Below are 14,691 nucleotides of genomic sequence, written 5' to 3' on the forward strand. Positions count from 1 at the left end.
GGCTCGAACCTGAGTCCTTGGGCATTGTAACATGTGTGCTCAACCAGATGAGCACCACCTGGCCCCTATTTTTAATTTTCTTAAGGCTGAATTAAGTTTTTTTTTTTTAATACATAGACAAGGGAACCAGGTGGTGGCATATCTTACAGAGCAAAAATGTCACAATGTATAAGGACCCAGGTTCAAGCCCCTGGTTCCCACTGAATGGTGGAAGTTACACAAGTAGTGAAGCAGTGCTGCAGGTGTCTCACTTTCTCTCTCCCTCTGCCATCCCTATCAATTTCCCTGTGTCCGAAAAAATTATTCAGTGAACTGAGTTCAGGACAGATGCCTGAGGCTCTAAGTCCAATCCCCAGAACCATATATATACTCATAGCTATATATATATATATATATATATATTCAGTTTTATTCATTCTATTAAAAAGTTGATGGACAGGGTAATGATGTACCCGGTAAAATGTATGCAGTTATTATGCATGTGGACCTGGGCATTCAAGTACCAGGTCTCCACCTGAGGGGGTGGAGATAGAATGGTGTTCTATTTTTCTCCCTCCCCCCTTTTTTTTCTCTGTATTTCAATCAGAATAAAGGAAAGAAAAAAAATGACTGCTGGGAGCAGTGGAATCATGCAGTCACTGAACTCTAGCAATAATCCTGGTAGCAAAAAAGTTCAGAAATCAAACATTTTCCCTGTTTCTCCAGCAAAGCAGTACCTTGGAGATAAAGGGGGGGAGTATGAAAAAGGCAAGGGCACTAGCACCAAACAGGCTTTAAAAAGCATAAGTAAAAATTGTTAGACAATATCTTTGAGACAGTGATTGTTGATTATAGAATATTATATGATATATCAAGGAGTTCTGGTAATCTTTATAGGTAATAATTAATAGAAAGCTATTTCAAAAACACTCATGTTATAGATGCATTACTAAAGTAAAGTACTTAATAGTAAAACAGTCTAAGTCTAGAACTTAATATAAAATCTCCTGGTTTAGAAAATGATAATGGGGAAAGAAATGAACAAAATGACAAAAACTGACAGTAAATGAAGCTAATTAATTCATACAGTGGGATTACCAAGGAATTCCCTTTTTAAAAAACATAGAAAAATGCCCCTAGTAAAAGGTTACTTTCTCCTAATAACATGTCAAGTATCGTTCTATTTTTGTTATAATGAGAAAGCAAGAATCAATATTATCTGAAAACATTTTAGACATTAGTTCCTTTAGATCCCTAGCTCTCATTTTTGGAATGTTCTTAGCTATGACTATAGTATGCAGTTAAGAATATTTCTCTCACCTTTTCTTTAGTTCTCAGTTCATCAAACATTTGTTGAATTTCCAGTTTCCAATCATCTTGCATGGAATGAAAAGATTCTTGGGGCATTTCAGTCATAACTGCCCCTTCAATAGCCATCAGTTGTTCCAGAATTGCAGCAAATGATGGACGAATATGAGGGTCCTGTTGCCAGCATTCTAAAATAAACACAAGTCACTTTAACTCCATTTCTCAGCAAAGTTCAAATTATCCAGACCATGCTGATAGCGCCTGCTAAAGATTTTAAGAACCTTCTGATAATAATTTTGAAAGTTTTATTTTATAGACTCATGTCTGTGACATACACAGTTACTATTAGATAAAACTTGCCTTACCACATAACATTATGTGTTCATGTGTTTTCCATGAATGACCACAGACTGTGTTAAAATGCCCTGGTCAGATAAAGAAATTCTATTAACTCAAGCCAAGGAAACTAGAGTCTGAAATAATCATAAGAGAATGTATAAAAATAAGATAAGGATGAAGTAAGATAACTGGTTTCTTATTAAAAAAAATCACTATTTTTAAAAAACAAAGATCAGGGCAGAGGGTAGATAGCATAATGGTTATGCAAACAGACTCTCATGACTGAGGCCCCAAAGTCCCAGGTTCAATCCCCTGCACAGCCATAAATCAGAGCTGAACAGTGCTCTGTTAAAAAAAAAAAAAAAGTCCATAATTGTTCAACAATTTGTTTATTTTTGTGTTAACTCTCTTTTCAGCAACCAGGTTCCAGAGGCCAGCAGGATGCCGACCAGACTTCCCTGGACTGATGACCCCACCAATGTGTCCTGGAGCTCCGCTTCCCCAGAGACCCACCTTACTAGGGAAAGAGAGGCAGACTGGGAGTATGGATCTAACAGTCAACGCCCATGTTCAGCAGGGAAGCAATTACAGAAGTCAGACCTTCCACCTTCTGCAACCCACAACAACCCTGGGTCCATGCTCCCAGAGAGATACAGAATGGGAAAGCTATCAGGAGAGGGGATAGGATATGGAGATCGGGTGGTGGGAATTGTGTGGAGTAGTACCCCTCCTATCCTATGGTTTTATTAATGTCTCCTCTCTTAAATAAATAATTAAATAATAACAAAAAAGAGACGGGGCCATGTGGTGGCGCACCTGGTTGAGCGCACATGTTACAATGCTCAAGGACCCAGGTTCGAGCCCCCAGCCCCCACCTGCAGCGGGAAAGTTTCAGAAGTGGTGAAGCAGTGCTCCAGATGTCTCTCTGTCTCTCACACTCTCCCTTCTTTCCCTCTCAATTTCTGACTGTCTCTATCCAATAAACAAATAAAGATAATAAAAAAATAAAACCACTTAAAAAAAGCCTGTAAAAAATTAAAGACAAAAAACAGCACAGATAAGATCATGACAAAATCATGCTGTTTAAAACTGTTTTTAACAGTATAAGTTATTAGGCAGAATTTAAACCAGCAGATCTAGAGCCAATTTAATACTACATTTGAACTCTTAATAGTGCAGTTGATGAAAACTTGATCACTATGCAACTGAATTTTATACATCAATGCATAAGTCCATCAAATCCCTGCTTTATATCTGGGGCCAAAGACAAGATTTCTACTTCTTAATATAATGATGTCAGGTAGTGGCACAGCCAATTAAGTGCACAAGAACCTGGGTTCAAGCACCTGGTTCCCACTTGCAAGGTGGAAGCTTCACAAGAACTAAAACAGTACTGCAGGTCTGTCTGTCTGTCTGTCTGTCTCACTCTCTCTGTCTCCCTCCCTTTCTCTCTTTTTCTGTCCAATAAAATAAAATACTTTTTAAAAAGTTTACTTACTTAAAATTATTTGGAAATTAAAATGAAAGATATTGATATTTTGATTAAAATATGAATTAGCAAGTCCCTTTGTCCTCAGACACAAACAAATACAGATGTACAAATACCTTTCATGAGCTTGGCAAAAGGCTCAGGGCAAGTGGATGGAATGGGCAAAGTGAGTTTATTGACTGCTACTCCATAAGCCACAGCAAGACCATCAATACCACGATATGGAACTTCTCCTGTGAGCAGTTCCCACAGCAGCACCCCATAGCTGGAATGAAAATGTTCATGAGGTTAAATAGGTTAAAGGGTATCTTTCCAGACACAAATGGCCTACTATCCATCACCAGCACCTTCCTCCAGCTTCTAACAAAATTTTTCATCTTCCAGTACATCCCACAAATGGTCATTATTCCAAGGAAAAGGCTACACTCTTCAGTTAATATCTCTTACACACTCAAATGCACCCCTTTCCAGAAACTGTGCATTAGTAATTCACAGGAATTCAACTTACTTAATGAATACACAATCTTATGAACAGTATTAAATAGGTCATGCTTTTAAGAACAATGTGATTGTTTTAATGTTTCTTCTTCCATTTTTTTTTCTTCCACATGTAGATATAATCTCCTAAAGATTGTGAGGACAAGATTCTAGCCCTACAGGAATATCAGACTAAACACCACAGGACTGAGCTAGAATGACACTTAATAACTATTTTGAAATAGTTTTTGGAGATGTTCATCTTTCTTCCCTTTACATTTCTTATTTTATTTTACTTTATTATTGCCACCACAGTTATTGGCAGGGGTCAGTGCCTATACATACTATGTAGTATATAAGGAATCCACAGCTCCTGGCAGCCTTTTTTTCCCTTTTTTTTTTAATTGATAGAACAGAGAGAATTAAGAGGGAGAGGAGAGAGGAGAGAGGCAGAGACACTTGAAATATTTCTTTCACCACTCATGAAGCTTCCTTTCTGTAGGTAGGGAGCTGGGGCTTGAACCCAGGTTTTTGCGCCTGTAACCAGGTGCACCACCACCTGTCCCTTCTTCTCTTAGATGTATTACTGTTTCCACCACATTACTTAGTAGTAATGGAGAGAGGGGAGGAAATGTGGGATCTCTCTTACTTGCTGAAAAGCCACAACATAATTTTTTGTAGTGAAATAAGTTGAAGTGAAATGAGTGCTCAAGGAAAAAATAATAATAATAACACTGAAGCAGCCAGTCAACAGTCCTACAGTCAGTAGAAGTGATGAAAGCTCACTGCTGCTTTAGTTTTTCAAAGGCAAAAAGAATTACAAACAAAAATGAGAAAATACACATTAGAAAATTTTCTAAATAACTTTATTTTTAAATGGAAACAATTGTCAGCAACACTATATACCAAGGTTGATCAGTTTCCTAGTCATTTTGTATATCTATATCTTAAAATTTAAATATAAAAGAAAAATACTATGAAGGACTAATACAAATATTACTATATATTCATATCAGATTTTAAGGTCTTCATTCAAAGTAGTACAGATGTTTTAAGTTTTGGAAGTATCACAGATTAGTTGCCATGTCTCTGCTCAGCACCTATAACACCTGATACTAAGATACTGAACAAAATCTACCCGACTAGATACAACATTACATTAAAAAGACTGTACATCATGACAAAGTGGGATTTATTCCAGGTTCAATATGTGTAAATCAATAAGCAAAACAACCAAAGGCAAACCAAGAACCACATAATTATAAAAATAAATGCAGAAGAAACCTTTGACAATATCCAGCATCTTTCATTTCATGATCAAAACCATTACTATTCAACAGTCTGGGAAGTACTAGCCATATCAACTAGGCAAGAGAAAGGAATTAAAGGAATGTAGATTGGAAGAGAAGAGGTAAAACTGCCACTATGTTCAGGTGATACATATATCTATAGAGGATACATAGTATACACATAAAACACTAAAAATTCCAGCAGGAAACTCCTGGATATTATTAAGTCAGTATAGTAAAGTGGCAGGTTACCAAATTAATGTATAAAAAAGTCAGTGGCATTTCTCTATGAAAACATTAACTCGGAAGAAGGAATTCAGAAATCAGTTCCCTTTATGATTACAGCAAAAAGAATAAAATATTTAGGGATAAAAAAAGATGCAAAATACTTGTGTGTTGAACATTATGAGTCCCTATTCAAGGAAATGGGGAAAAAAAAAACACAAAGAAGTGGAGATATACCACATTCCTGGAATGGAAGAATTAACATTGTCAAAATGACCATATTCGCCCCAGAGTCATATATAGATTCAATGCCATCTCAAACATGTTGTCACTGAATTTCTTTAAGAGAATAGAACAAAATCTACAAAAGTTTATCTGCAATCATAAAATACCTAGGATCACCAAGACAATCTTGGGAAAAAAAGGGGAAAAAAATGGAAGCATTAGACTTCTAGATCTCAAACTATATCATAAGAGTGTTGTAATCAAGGATTCCTAGTACTGTCCCAAAATAGACATACTGAGCAGCATAATAGAATTGAAAGCCTAGAAATAAGCCCACACATCTACAAATATCTGATTGATGATAAGGGAGGTGGGGGAGGCAAAAACATTAAATAGAATAAGATGAGTCACTTCAACAAATGGTGTTGGGAAGATTGGGTTAAAAAATGAAACTGAACCAATATGCTTCACCATGAACAAAAGTAAACTTCAAATAGATAAAAGATTTGGATGTTAAAGCAGAAATCATCAAATATTTAGAGGAAAACATTGGCAGGACTCTTTGATGACTCAAATCCAGTAACAAGGAAAATAAAAATAAACCAATAGAGATTCCACTTCACACCTGCGAGAATGGACATCAACAAAACAGGAAATGATTGGTGTTGGCAAGGTTGTGGAGAAAAGGTGTTGGTATGCTTCTAATTCTGCTTTCAAAAACCCCTTCTGTTTCATTTGGTTTAATCCCCCCTGCATTCTATTTACATAACACTGTATTCTATTTACATAACCTCTGTTAACAAGCACCACCCTCCCTCCAGGGCATTGGTGGTTCAGTGGTAGAATTCTTGCCTGCTCCGCCCCCTCTCCTTGTCATACCCTGATTTTCACCAGTCACTTTTCTCTCCACCCTCTCTGCGTTGCATACTGTTCCCACCCTACTGGGCTAGTATATTTATAAGGACAAGATTGTTTGTAGTTTTTAGTTTAGCATAGCTTGGTATAGATTGCGCTGCGTTCTGCATGAATAAAGAGATACTGCGTACAACCCAGCCATGAGTCCCGGGTCGTCTGTTACCCGCCCGTGAAGCCAGCCCGGCGAAAACAACAGATAGGAATGTAACTGGTGAAGCTCTTTTAGAAAACGATATGGAAGTCTTTAAACAAAAATGAAAATAATGTATGATGCAGCAACACCACTTGAGCATTTACCCAAAGGATACATAAACACTTATCTAAAGGGACATATTCATATCAGCATTATTCATAGTGGTCAAAAAGTAGAAGCAGCCTGAGTTCCCATCAACAGATGACTGACCAAAGAAGCTATGTGACATACATCCCACCAAATATTATTCAGCAGTCAAATACACAGACACAGACACACACACACACACACCACACACTTTGTCCTTTGGGACAAAAATAGATGAAACTGGAGGTGAGTATGCTTAGTAAAATAACTAAAGAAATAAAGGATTCACACAGATAGGGAGTCTAGAGAACTGATAGACATGAGCTTGCCCCCCTCCAAAAAAAGGAGAAATGCAAACTGTTTAATAAACAGGAACCATGAAATAGGAATAGAGCAGATGAAAGTAGGGACATTACAGTGAAAGGAAGCGAGGCTATTTATAAGAATGTTCCTAGGAGCCAAGTCTTTGGTCACTCACTGCACAGACAGACTCAAGCACAATGGAAAGACAGAAGAAAGCACCTATAATGATGGACCAGGACAGTAGCTTGGAAAAAAAAAAAAAACTTGATAGGCTCCTCCCTAAAATGAAGAAAATAAAATAGTTATGGGACAACATTCACATAGTAAAGGTACAAGAATAAGAGAGAAGGGCTGGGGAAGCAGCATAGCAATTATGCCAAAAGACTCATACTTGAGGCTCTGAGGTCCCAGGTTCACTCCCCAGTACCACCATAAGTCAGTGCTCAGCTATGCTCTGGAAAAAGTAGGAACAAGAGAAAGAGAAAGAGACAGAATTCACATTGAAGAAGTTTTAGCTAAGAATTTCCCTAAAGTAAGTAATTTCCCAGATCTAGGAAAGTTGAAAAGCTCTGAATCATCTAAGCCTAACTTCCCCAAGGCATGTAATAATTACATTGGTAAAGAGAGGGTTCTAAAGGTTGCTAGAGAAAAACAAAGAGGGTCACCTATAATGAAAATCCCAAATGACTATCAATTGATTTCCCAAAAGAAACTCTAAAGGCTAAAAAATATTGTCAAGAGGGAGTCGGGCTGTAGCGCAGCAGGTTAAGCGCAGGTGGCGCAAAGCACAAGGACCAGCATAAGGATCCCGGTTCGAACCCCGGCTCCCCACCTGCAGGGGAGTCGCTTCACAGGCGGTGAAGCAGGTCTGCAGGTGTCTATCTTTCTCTCCTCCTCTCTGTCTTCGCCTCCTCTCTCCATTTCTCTCTGTCCTATCCAACAACGACAACAACAATAATAACTACAACAATAAAACAACAAGGGCAACAAAAGGGAATAAATAAAATATATATATATATATATTGTCAAGAAGTATTCAAACTTTTGAATAGAAAATGACTTCACCCAAGAATACTTTGTCCTGTTTGGTTTTAAATCAGGTTAGAAGAAAAAAAATAATAAAGTAAAATGAAAAAGAAAAATAAAGAAAGCTTTTCAGATAAGCAAAAGCTAAAGGAAAAATTCTTTACCTCTAAATAAGACCTACCTATAAACCCCACCTGGAGTGGAACAGTGCTGCAGGTGTCTCTCTTTCTCTCACCCTTTTCTTCTGAATTCTCACCCTTTCCCTCTATATTTCTGTCTCTAGCCAATAAAATAAAAATAAATAAAACACTTAAAAGGTGAAAAAAACTAAATAAAAAATTACAGAGATTTATATAACATTTAAAAATGGTGGTAATGATAAAATTGCTGTGTAAATTAAAGGTTAAGGGGCCAGGTAGTGGTGCACCTGGTTGAGCGTACGTTACAGTGCTCAAGGACCCAGGCTCGAGGCCCCAGTCCCCACCTACAGGGGGAAAGTTTCCAAGTGGTGAAGCAGTGCTTCATGTGTCTCTCTGTCTCTCTTCCTCTCTATCCCTCCATTCCCTCTTGATTTCTGACTCTCTCTATCCAATAAATAAATAAGAATTAAAAAAAAAGAAATTAAAGGTTAATATGTATATGTTACCCTACTAGTACTGTATAAGGAAGAAGGAGAGGAAGAGAGAATTATCAATATACTAGTAAATACACTTGAAATTACACTAGGAATTAGCCCATAGCACTACACACAGTAAAACAATGTTCCTTGAATAAACTTATTTTTATGAGGATATTAAAAAAAGGAGTTTCTAAAGCAAAGACATGTGCTTTCATCACCCTTACATAATCTGAGATTAGCAAATTTTTACTGATGCATTCTGGAGATATGTGAGAATATTTGGCTACTGAACATTAAAATGCCTCTAGAAGTCAAGAATTTCTAGTGTCCTTGAACTTCATGCCTTTTTTCTTCCCATCCATATTACCTTCAACTGCCAACTTTTACTACTAGTAGTATTTCTCCTCTCTCTTCTAATAAGCTGCTTTTACTCAAAGTCAGATAATCAAGCTTGCAAAATAAGAACTAGAAATAAATTAAATGGGGGGCTGAGGAGGCAGCACAGTAGTAGTGAGCAAGACTTGCATACAAGAAGCTTCAGGTTTAATTCCTGGAACAACTAATAATCAGAATTGAGCATTGCTCTGATGGGGGTGGCAAGGGAGAGAGAAGAGAGAAATAACTGGATTCATTTGAAGATCCATAGTATGGGTGGTTTTTTTAGTTTGGAGATTTTGTTTGTTTGCTAGTTTGTTTTTACTTATTTTGTGATTCTTCTCTATGCTTAATGTTAGATGAGGATGCATGAAACACAAACATACACATATAGTAAAATATTCATATTGTTTATAATCATAGGTTATAAAATAAGCACACAAAATTAAATGGCTAAAGTCTTAAGTAATATTATTTTGAGCAGGGCCATGGGAATACTCCCCAGCAGTTTCTATGATGCCATAGAACAAGGAAAGAGACAATAACAAATAAAGAACACTACAGGATGATGTCCCTGATGAACAAAGATGCTAAAATACTGAACAAAATACTAATAAACCAGATTCAACAGTACATAAATAGATTGTACACTGGGGGCCGAGAGATAGTGTACCAGGTTAAGCGTACATGGCATGAAGCACAAGGACTGGTGTAAGTATTCCAGTTCAAGCCCCGGCTCCCCACCTGCAGGGGTCTTGCTTCATAAGTGGTGAAGCAGGTCTGTAGGTGTCTTTCTCTTCTCTTCTGTCTTCCCCTCCTCTCTAGATTGCTCTCTGTCCTATCCAAGAACAACAGCAATAACAATAATGACAACAATAATACCAATAGCAACAAAATAGAAAAACAAATGGCCTCCAGGAGCAGTGGATGCATAGTCCAGGTACTGAGCACCCAGCAATAACCCTAGAGGCAGAAAGAAAAAAAAAAGATTGCACATCTTAACTAAGAGGAATTTACCCCAGGGGTGAATGTGTCATTCAAAATATGTTATTCCTGGTCCTGGAACAGGATGGCAGAGGATCTAGGTGGGGGTTGTATTGATATGTAAAAAACTGAGAAAGTCATACATGTACAAACTATTATATTTACTGTAGACTGTAAAGCACTAATCCCCTAATAAAGAAATTTTTTAAATGTGAAAAATAAAGAATAAATCATAAAAATAACTCATTCTGTACTTTTTAGAGCAGGAGAAAAAATTTTTTTTGCCATATTCACCAATTTCAACTTCAAATCTGAAGCATATTCAACACAGTTTCTGTCCACTGTCTGAGTCCTCTTTCAGGTCATGACACATTGTCGTAGCTTTCCCGATATCTCACTGTAATGTAAACTATTCACCTAGTAAGAGTCAAAGGTATCAACAGACATCATTGACCAACTCTGGTAAATGCTAGAAGAAGAAGAATTGACCAACTCTCCTGCTAAAGGATCTCACTCCTGAAGAATTAACAAAAATAAATAAATAAGTTTAATTCACCACATCAACAAAAAGAAAATTTTGAAAATCATACAATTACTTCTATAGATACAGAGAATGCTCTTGACAAGATAAAACACACATGTATGAATAAATTGTTATGAAGTGGTAGTGACAGAAAATTCCTCAAGCTAGTGAAGCCTATACACAAAAAACCCACAGCCAACATCAGACATCAGACATAATGACAAGTAGTGGAAAGCTTTCCCTCTTTGGATATATGAAGAGAAAGCTGTCTACTGTCATTGTCAAAATTCAAAACAGTCTTGGAAGTCCTAAACATGGTAACTGATATTATATATAGAAAATGTATATTTTCGGGCAGGGGTAGATAGCATAATAGTTATGCAAAGAGACTCTCCTGCCTGAGGCTCCAAAGTCCCAGGTTCAATCCCCTGCACCACCATAAACCAGAGCTGATTAGTGCTCTGGTAAAAAAAAAAAAATGTATATTTTCAAAAGACAGTTCCTGTTCATGGAAATGATTAGGTGAGATAGTACAGAGGCAGATTACAAAATTAATATTAGCAATGCAACCAGTGTACCCATGCCACATTTCACTTCAGATTATATCCAGAGACATCAAGCCTAAAATGTCAACCCTCAAATTCCGATAATCTGGTGAGACCTCTCCTAACACATGATACTAACTAGTTCCATTACAAATGGTACATTCCCTAACAGTGGCAGGCCCAATATCATACCGTCCCTTCATCCGGTGCCCTCATCAGGAAATCCTTCAATTCTCATATAGATGTGATGAGTCTAGACTTCTAATAGATCCTTCTCCCTGCCATCAATGGTCACTTCCAGCAGGAATGTCATCATAAGCCCTCTGTGGGCTTTCCCAGGACCTTGCCCTCACCATCAAGCAGCAATTGTAGGGACTGTTCCACTCTCTGAAGAGAGGTTGGGTTATCCTGCCCTGCCACTCAAAGGAGACTGGTCCTGAAATGAGTGCAGCCTACAATTTTCCCTGCTGTAGCCAAAAACTGCGAGCTCAGACCAATAGGGACTCAGAGATTACATAGGCTCTTGTGCTAAATATACAGGCTCTGGGTCAGGTGAAAAGGGTAAACAGTTAATTTTATTCATAGATATCTTTAAAAAATGGGAGCTACTCTATGCCCTAATCCAATTCCCTAGCCCTTTTCTCCAATCTGACACCATCTTCTCAGACACTATTTTTATCCAACTCCATGTTAGCTATCAAACTCAAGCAAAAACTACAATAGTTGTGGGTCCCTAGGAACATGCTTAGAATGAACATGCTAGCTTCTTTCCACCATAAGATGCCTATTTTCATCTGCTCTACTCCTATATTTTCTCTCCTGTTTATTAATCATTTTATCCTATTTTGTATCTTGCTGCCTTTCAGCCACCAAGTTGAAGATGCTACTATGAAGCCATCCTGACTTCCCTGGCCTGAAAACCTCACCAATGTATCTTGGAACCTTACTGTTCCAGAGCCCTGCCCCCCTACAGACATATAAAAACAGTCTGGGGGTGTGGATCCACCAGCCAATGCTCGTGCTCAGCTGAGAAGCAATTATAGAACCAGAACTCCCATCTTCTGCACACCAAAAATAATTTTGATCAATACTCCCAGTGGGTGAAAAATGATAGGGGGATGACCAGAGTGCTCTGAATTTCAACTCCACCAGGAACTGATGAGAGAGAAAAAGAAAAAGGGAGGGGCATTTGGATGTAGTATTAGGTGTATGTCTGATTTGGAAAGGAAGAGAAGATGGGACCTTAAAAAAAAGGGTGGGGGGAAAGACAACAATGAGATAACACTTCAATCTGTGAGATTATCATACATCAGAAAGGCAGTAGCAAAAAATGCTAGAGACGTTGTGGGCCAAAGGAACCCTCCTGCACTGCTGGTGGGAATATAAATTAGTCCAACCTCTGTGGAGAACAGTCTGGAGAACTCTCAGAAGGCTAGAAGTGAACCTACCCTATGACCCAGCAATTCCTCTCGTGGGGATATATCCCAACAAATCAAACATAACCATCCAAAAAGACTTGTGTATACCTATGTTCATAGTAGCACAATTTGTAATAGCCAAAACCTGGAAGCAATTCAGGTATTCAACAACAGATGAGTGGCTGAGTAAGTTGTGGTCTATATACACGAGTAATACTACACAGCTATTAAAAATGATGAATTCGGGAGTTGGGCTGTAGCGCAGCGGGTTAAGCACAGGTGGCGCTAAGCTCAAGGACCGGCATCAGGATCCCGGTTCGAGCCCTCGGCTCCCCACCTGCAGGCAGGTCCCTTCACAGGCGGTGAAGCAGGTCTGCAGGTGTCTGTCTTTCTCTCCCCCTCTCTGTTTTCCCCTCCTCTCTCCATTTCTCTCTGTCCTATCCAACAACGACATCAATAATAATTCCAACAATAAAACAACAAGTGCAACAAAAGGGAATAAATAAATAAAATAAAAAATAAAAAAAAATGATGAATTCACCTCCTTCACCTCATCTTGGATGGAGCTTGAAGGAATCATGTTAAGTGAGATAAGTCAGAAAGAGAAGGATGAATATGGGATGATTTCATTCATAGATGAAAAACAAGATCAGAAGGGAAAATATTAGCAGAACTTGGACTGGAGTAGGTATATTGCACCAAAGTACAAGACTCTGGGAAGTGGGGGGGGGGGGCTTTTCTGGTCCTGGAACATGACAGCAGAGGGGGACCTAGTAGGGGTGGAATTGTTATGTGGAAAACAATGAAATGTCACACATGTATAAACTATTGTATTTTACTGTTGACTGTAAACCATTAATCCTCCAATAAAGAAATTTTTAAAAGAGGGGGAGGGTAATTTATACAAATATAGACAGATAGTTATAGAAATAATAGCCCATATCTACAGCCTTGGGAAAATTGCTCTAGCTTACAATGGAAGGACTGGGGATCCAGAACTCTGGTTGTGGGGATAGTGTGGAGTTGTACCCCTGTTATCTTGTAATTTTGTAAATCACTATTAAGTCACTTATAAAAAATTAAAAAAAAAAAGAGTTACAGACCCTATATGTAGACCCGGGCCTAAGGGACAAGACACATGTGCACATGAATCCATAAATTAGGGTAAATTATATACCTCAAAGTAAAAGTGTTCAATAATCTCATTTGGGTAGACAGACTCAATAAATCCGGCAAGCAAGTAGAAAGACCTAAAGAAGATACCATAAAATAATTACCAAATATTTATTACTTGGGTCTAGACACTCTCCTCTCTTACACCCTACTTCACTTCCCTCAGTCATTTTAAGTCTAATGTCGTCAGATAAAGTAAAGACTACAAAAGCTGGATAAGGGCAAAAGAATGGGTCACTTAACTTATGGCCTTTCTGGTCAATTCCAGGCCTCCACATCATTTGGGGCTCTAGTCAGAGAATCCATGGATTCCCACATATGATGTGGGAATAGATCCCTCTTTCTACCATCATTGGCCACTTGCATCAGGATTGTCATCATAACACCAGGCCTGTGGGCATCTCCAGGACCTTTCACTCAGTGTAGAGCAGCAATGGTAGGGACTGCCCCACTCTCCAAAGGGATGCTGGGTCAACTTACTATGGCACTAGAGGAAGACTGGTGCTGAAATGAGCGCAGCCTAGCTATAACCACGGACTGTGAACTCAAACTGACAGGGATTCAGAGGTTACACAGGCTCCTAGGCTAAATATAAATAGATACGGGCCCTAGGTCAGATTGATGGGATTATCAGTCAATGGTATTTATATACTACTTTCCTCATATTTGGGAGCTACTTTCTGCCCTAATCCAGCTTTCTAATCCTATTCTCAACTCTGATACCACCTTCCTAGATAATACTTTCAGTCTATCTGCATTTAGCTGTCAGGCTTGGGCAAAAATTAGTATAGTCATGGACCCTGAGGAACCTGAGTCTAAAATAGACCCTGAGTCTAAAATAGACTCCTAGCTTCTTCCCTAATTTCATCTGCTCTATTCCTACCATTGGGCTCCTGTTTATTAAACAATTTGTCCTGTTTTATATCTGTCTTTCAGCCACCAAGTTGCAGAAGCTACTATGAAGCCATCCAGACTTCCCTAGGCAGACAACCTCACCAAAGTGTCTCGAACCTCACCTCTCCAGAGCCCTACCCCCCTAGAAAAAGATAGAAACAGACTGAGGTCATAGATTTATCTGTCAATGTCCATGTTCAGTGGAGAAGCAATTACAGAATCCAGACCTCTCACCTTCCGCACTCCATAAAGGTCTTTGGTCCATACTCCCAGAGGGATAAAGAATCGGAAAGTTTCCAAATGGA

General features: G+C 38.4%; 1 protein-coding gene across 1 annotated transcript in view; it reads right to left on the reverse strand.

The window, feature by feature from the left end:
* MAP3K21 (mitogen-activated protein kinase kinase kinase 21) overlaps nucleotides 1-14,691 on the reverse strand; it is a 60,359-nt gene that overhangs the window by 25,379 nt on the left and 20,289 nt on the right. Inside the window, exons 3-4 of the mRNA XM_016188066.2 lie at nucleotides 3,232-3,380; nucleotides 1,300-1,475 (exon numbers count right to left, since the gene is read on the reverse strand). Coding sequence (XP_016043552.1) covers nucleotides 1,300-1,475; nucleotides 3,232-3,380 — 325 coding nt within the window. The remainder of the gene's footprint in view (nucleotides 1-1,299; nucleotides 1,476-3,231; nucleotides 3,381-14,691) is intronic.

The sequence above is a fragment of the Erinaceus europaeus genome, chromosome 6 (genome assembly GCF_950295315.1).
Source record: "Erinaceus europaeus chromosome 6, mEriEur2.1, whole genome shotgun sequence".
In the NCBI taxonomy this organism is placed as follows: domain Eukaryota; kingdom Metazoa; phylum Chordata; class Mammalia; order Eulipotyphla; family Erinaceidae; genus Erinaceus; species Erinaceus europaeus.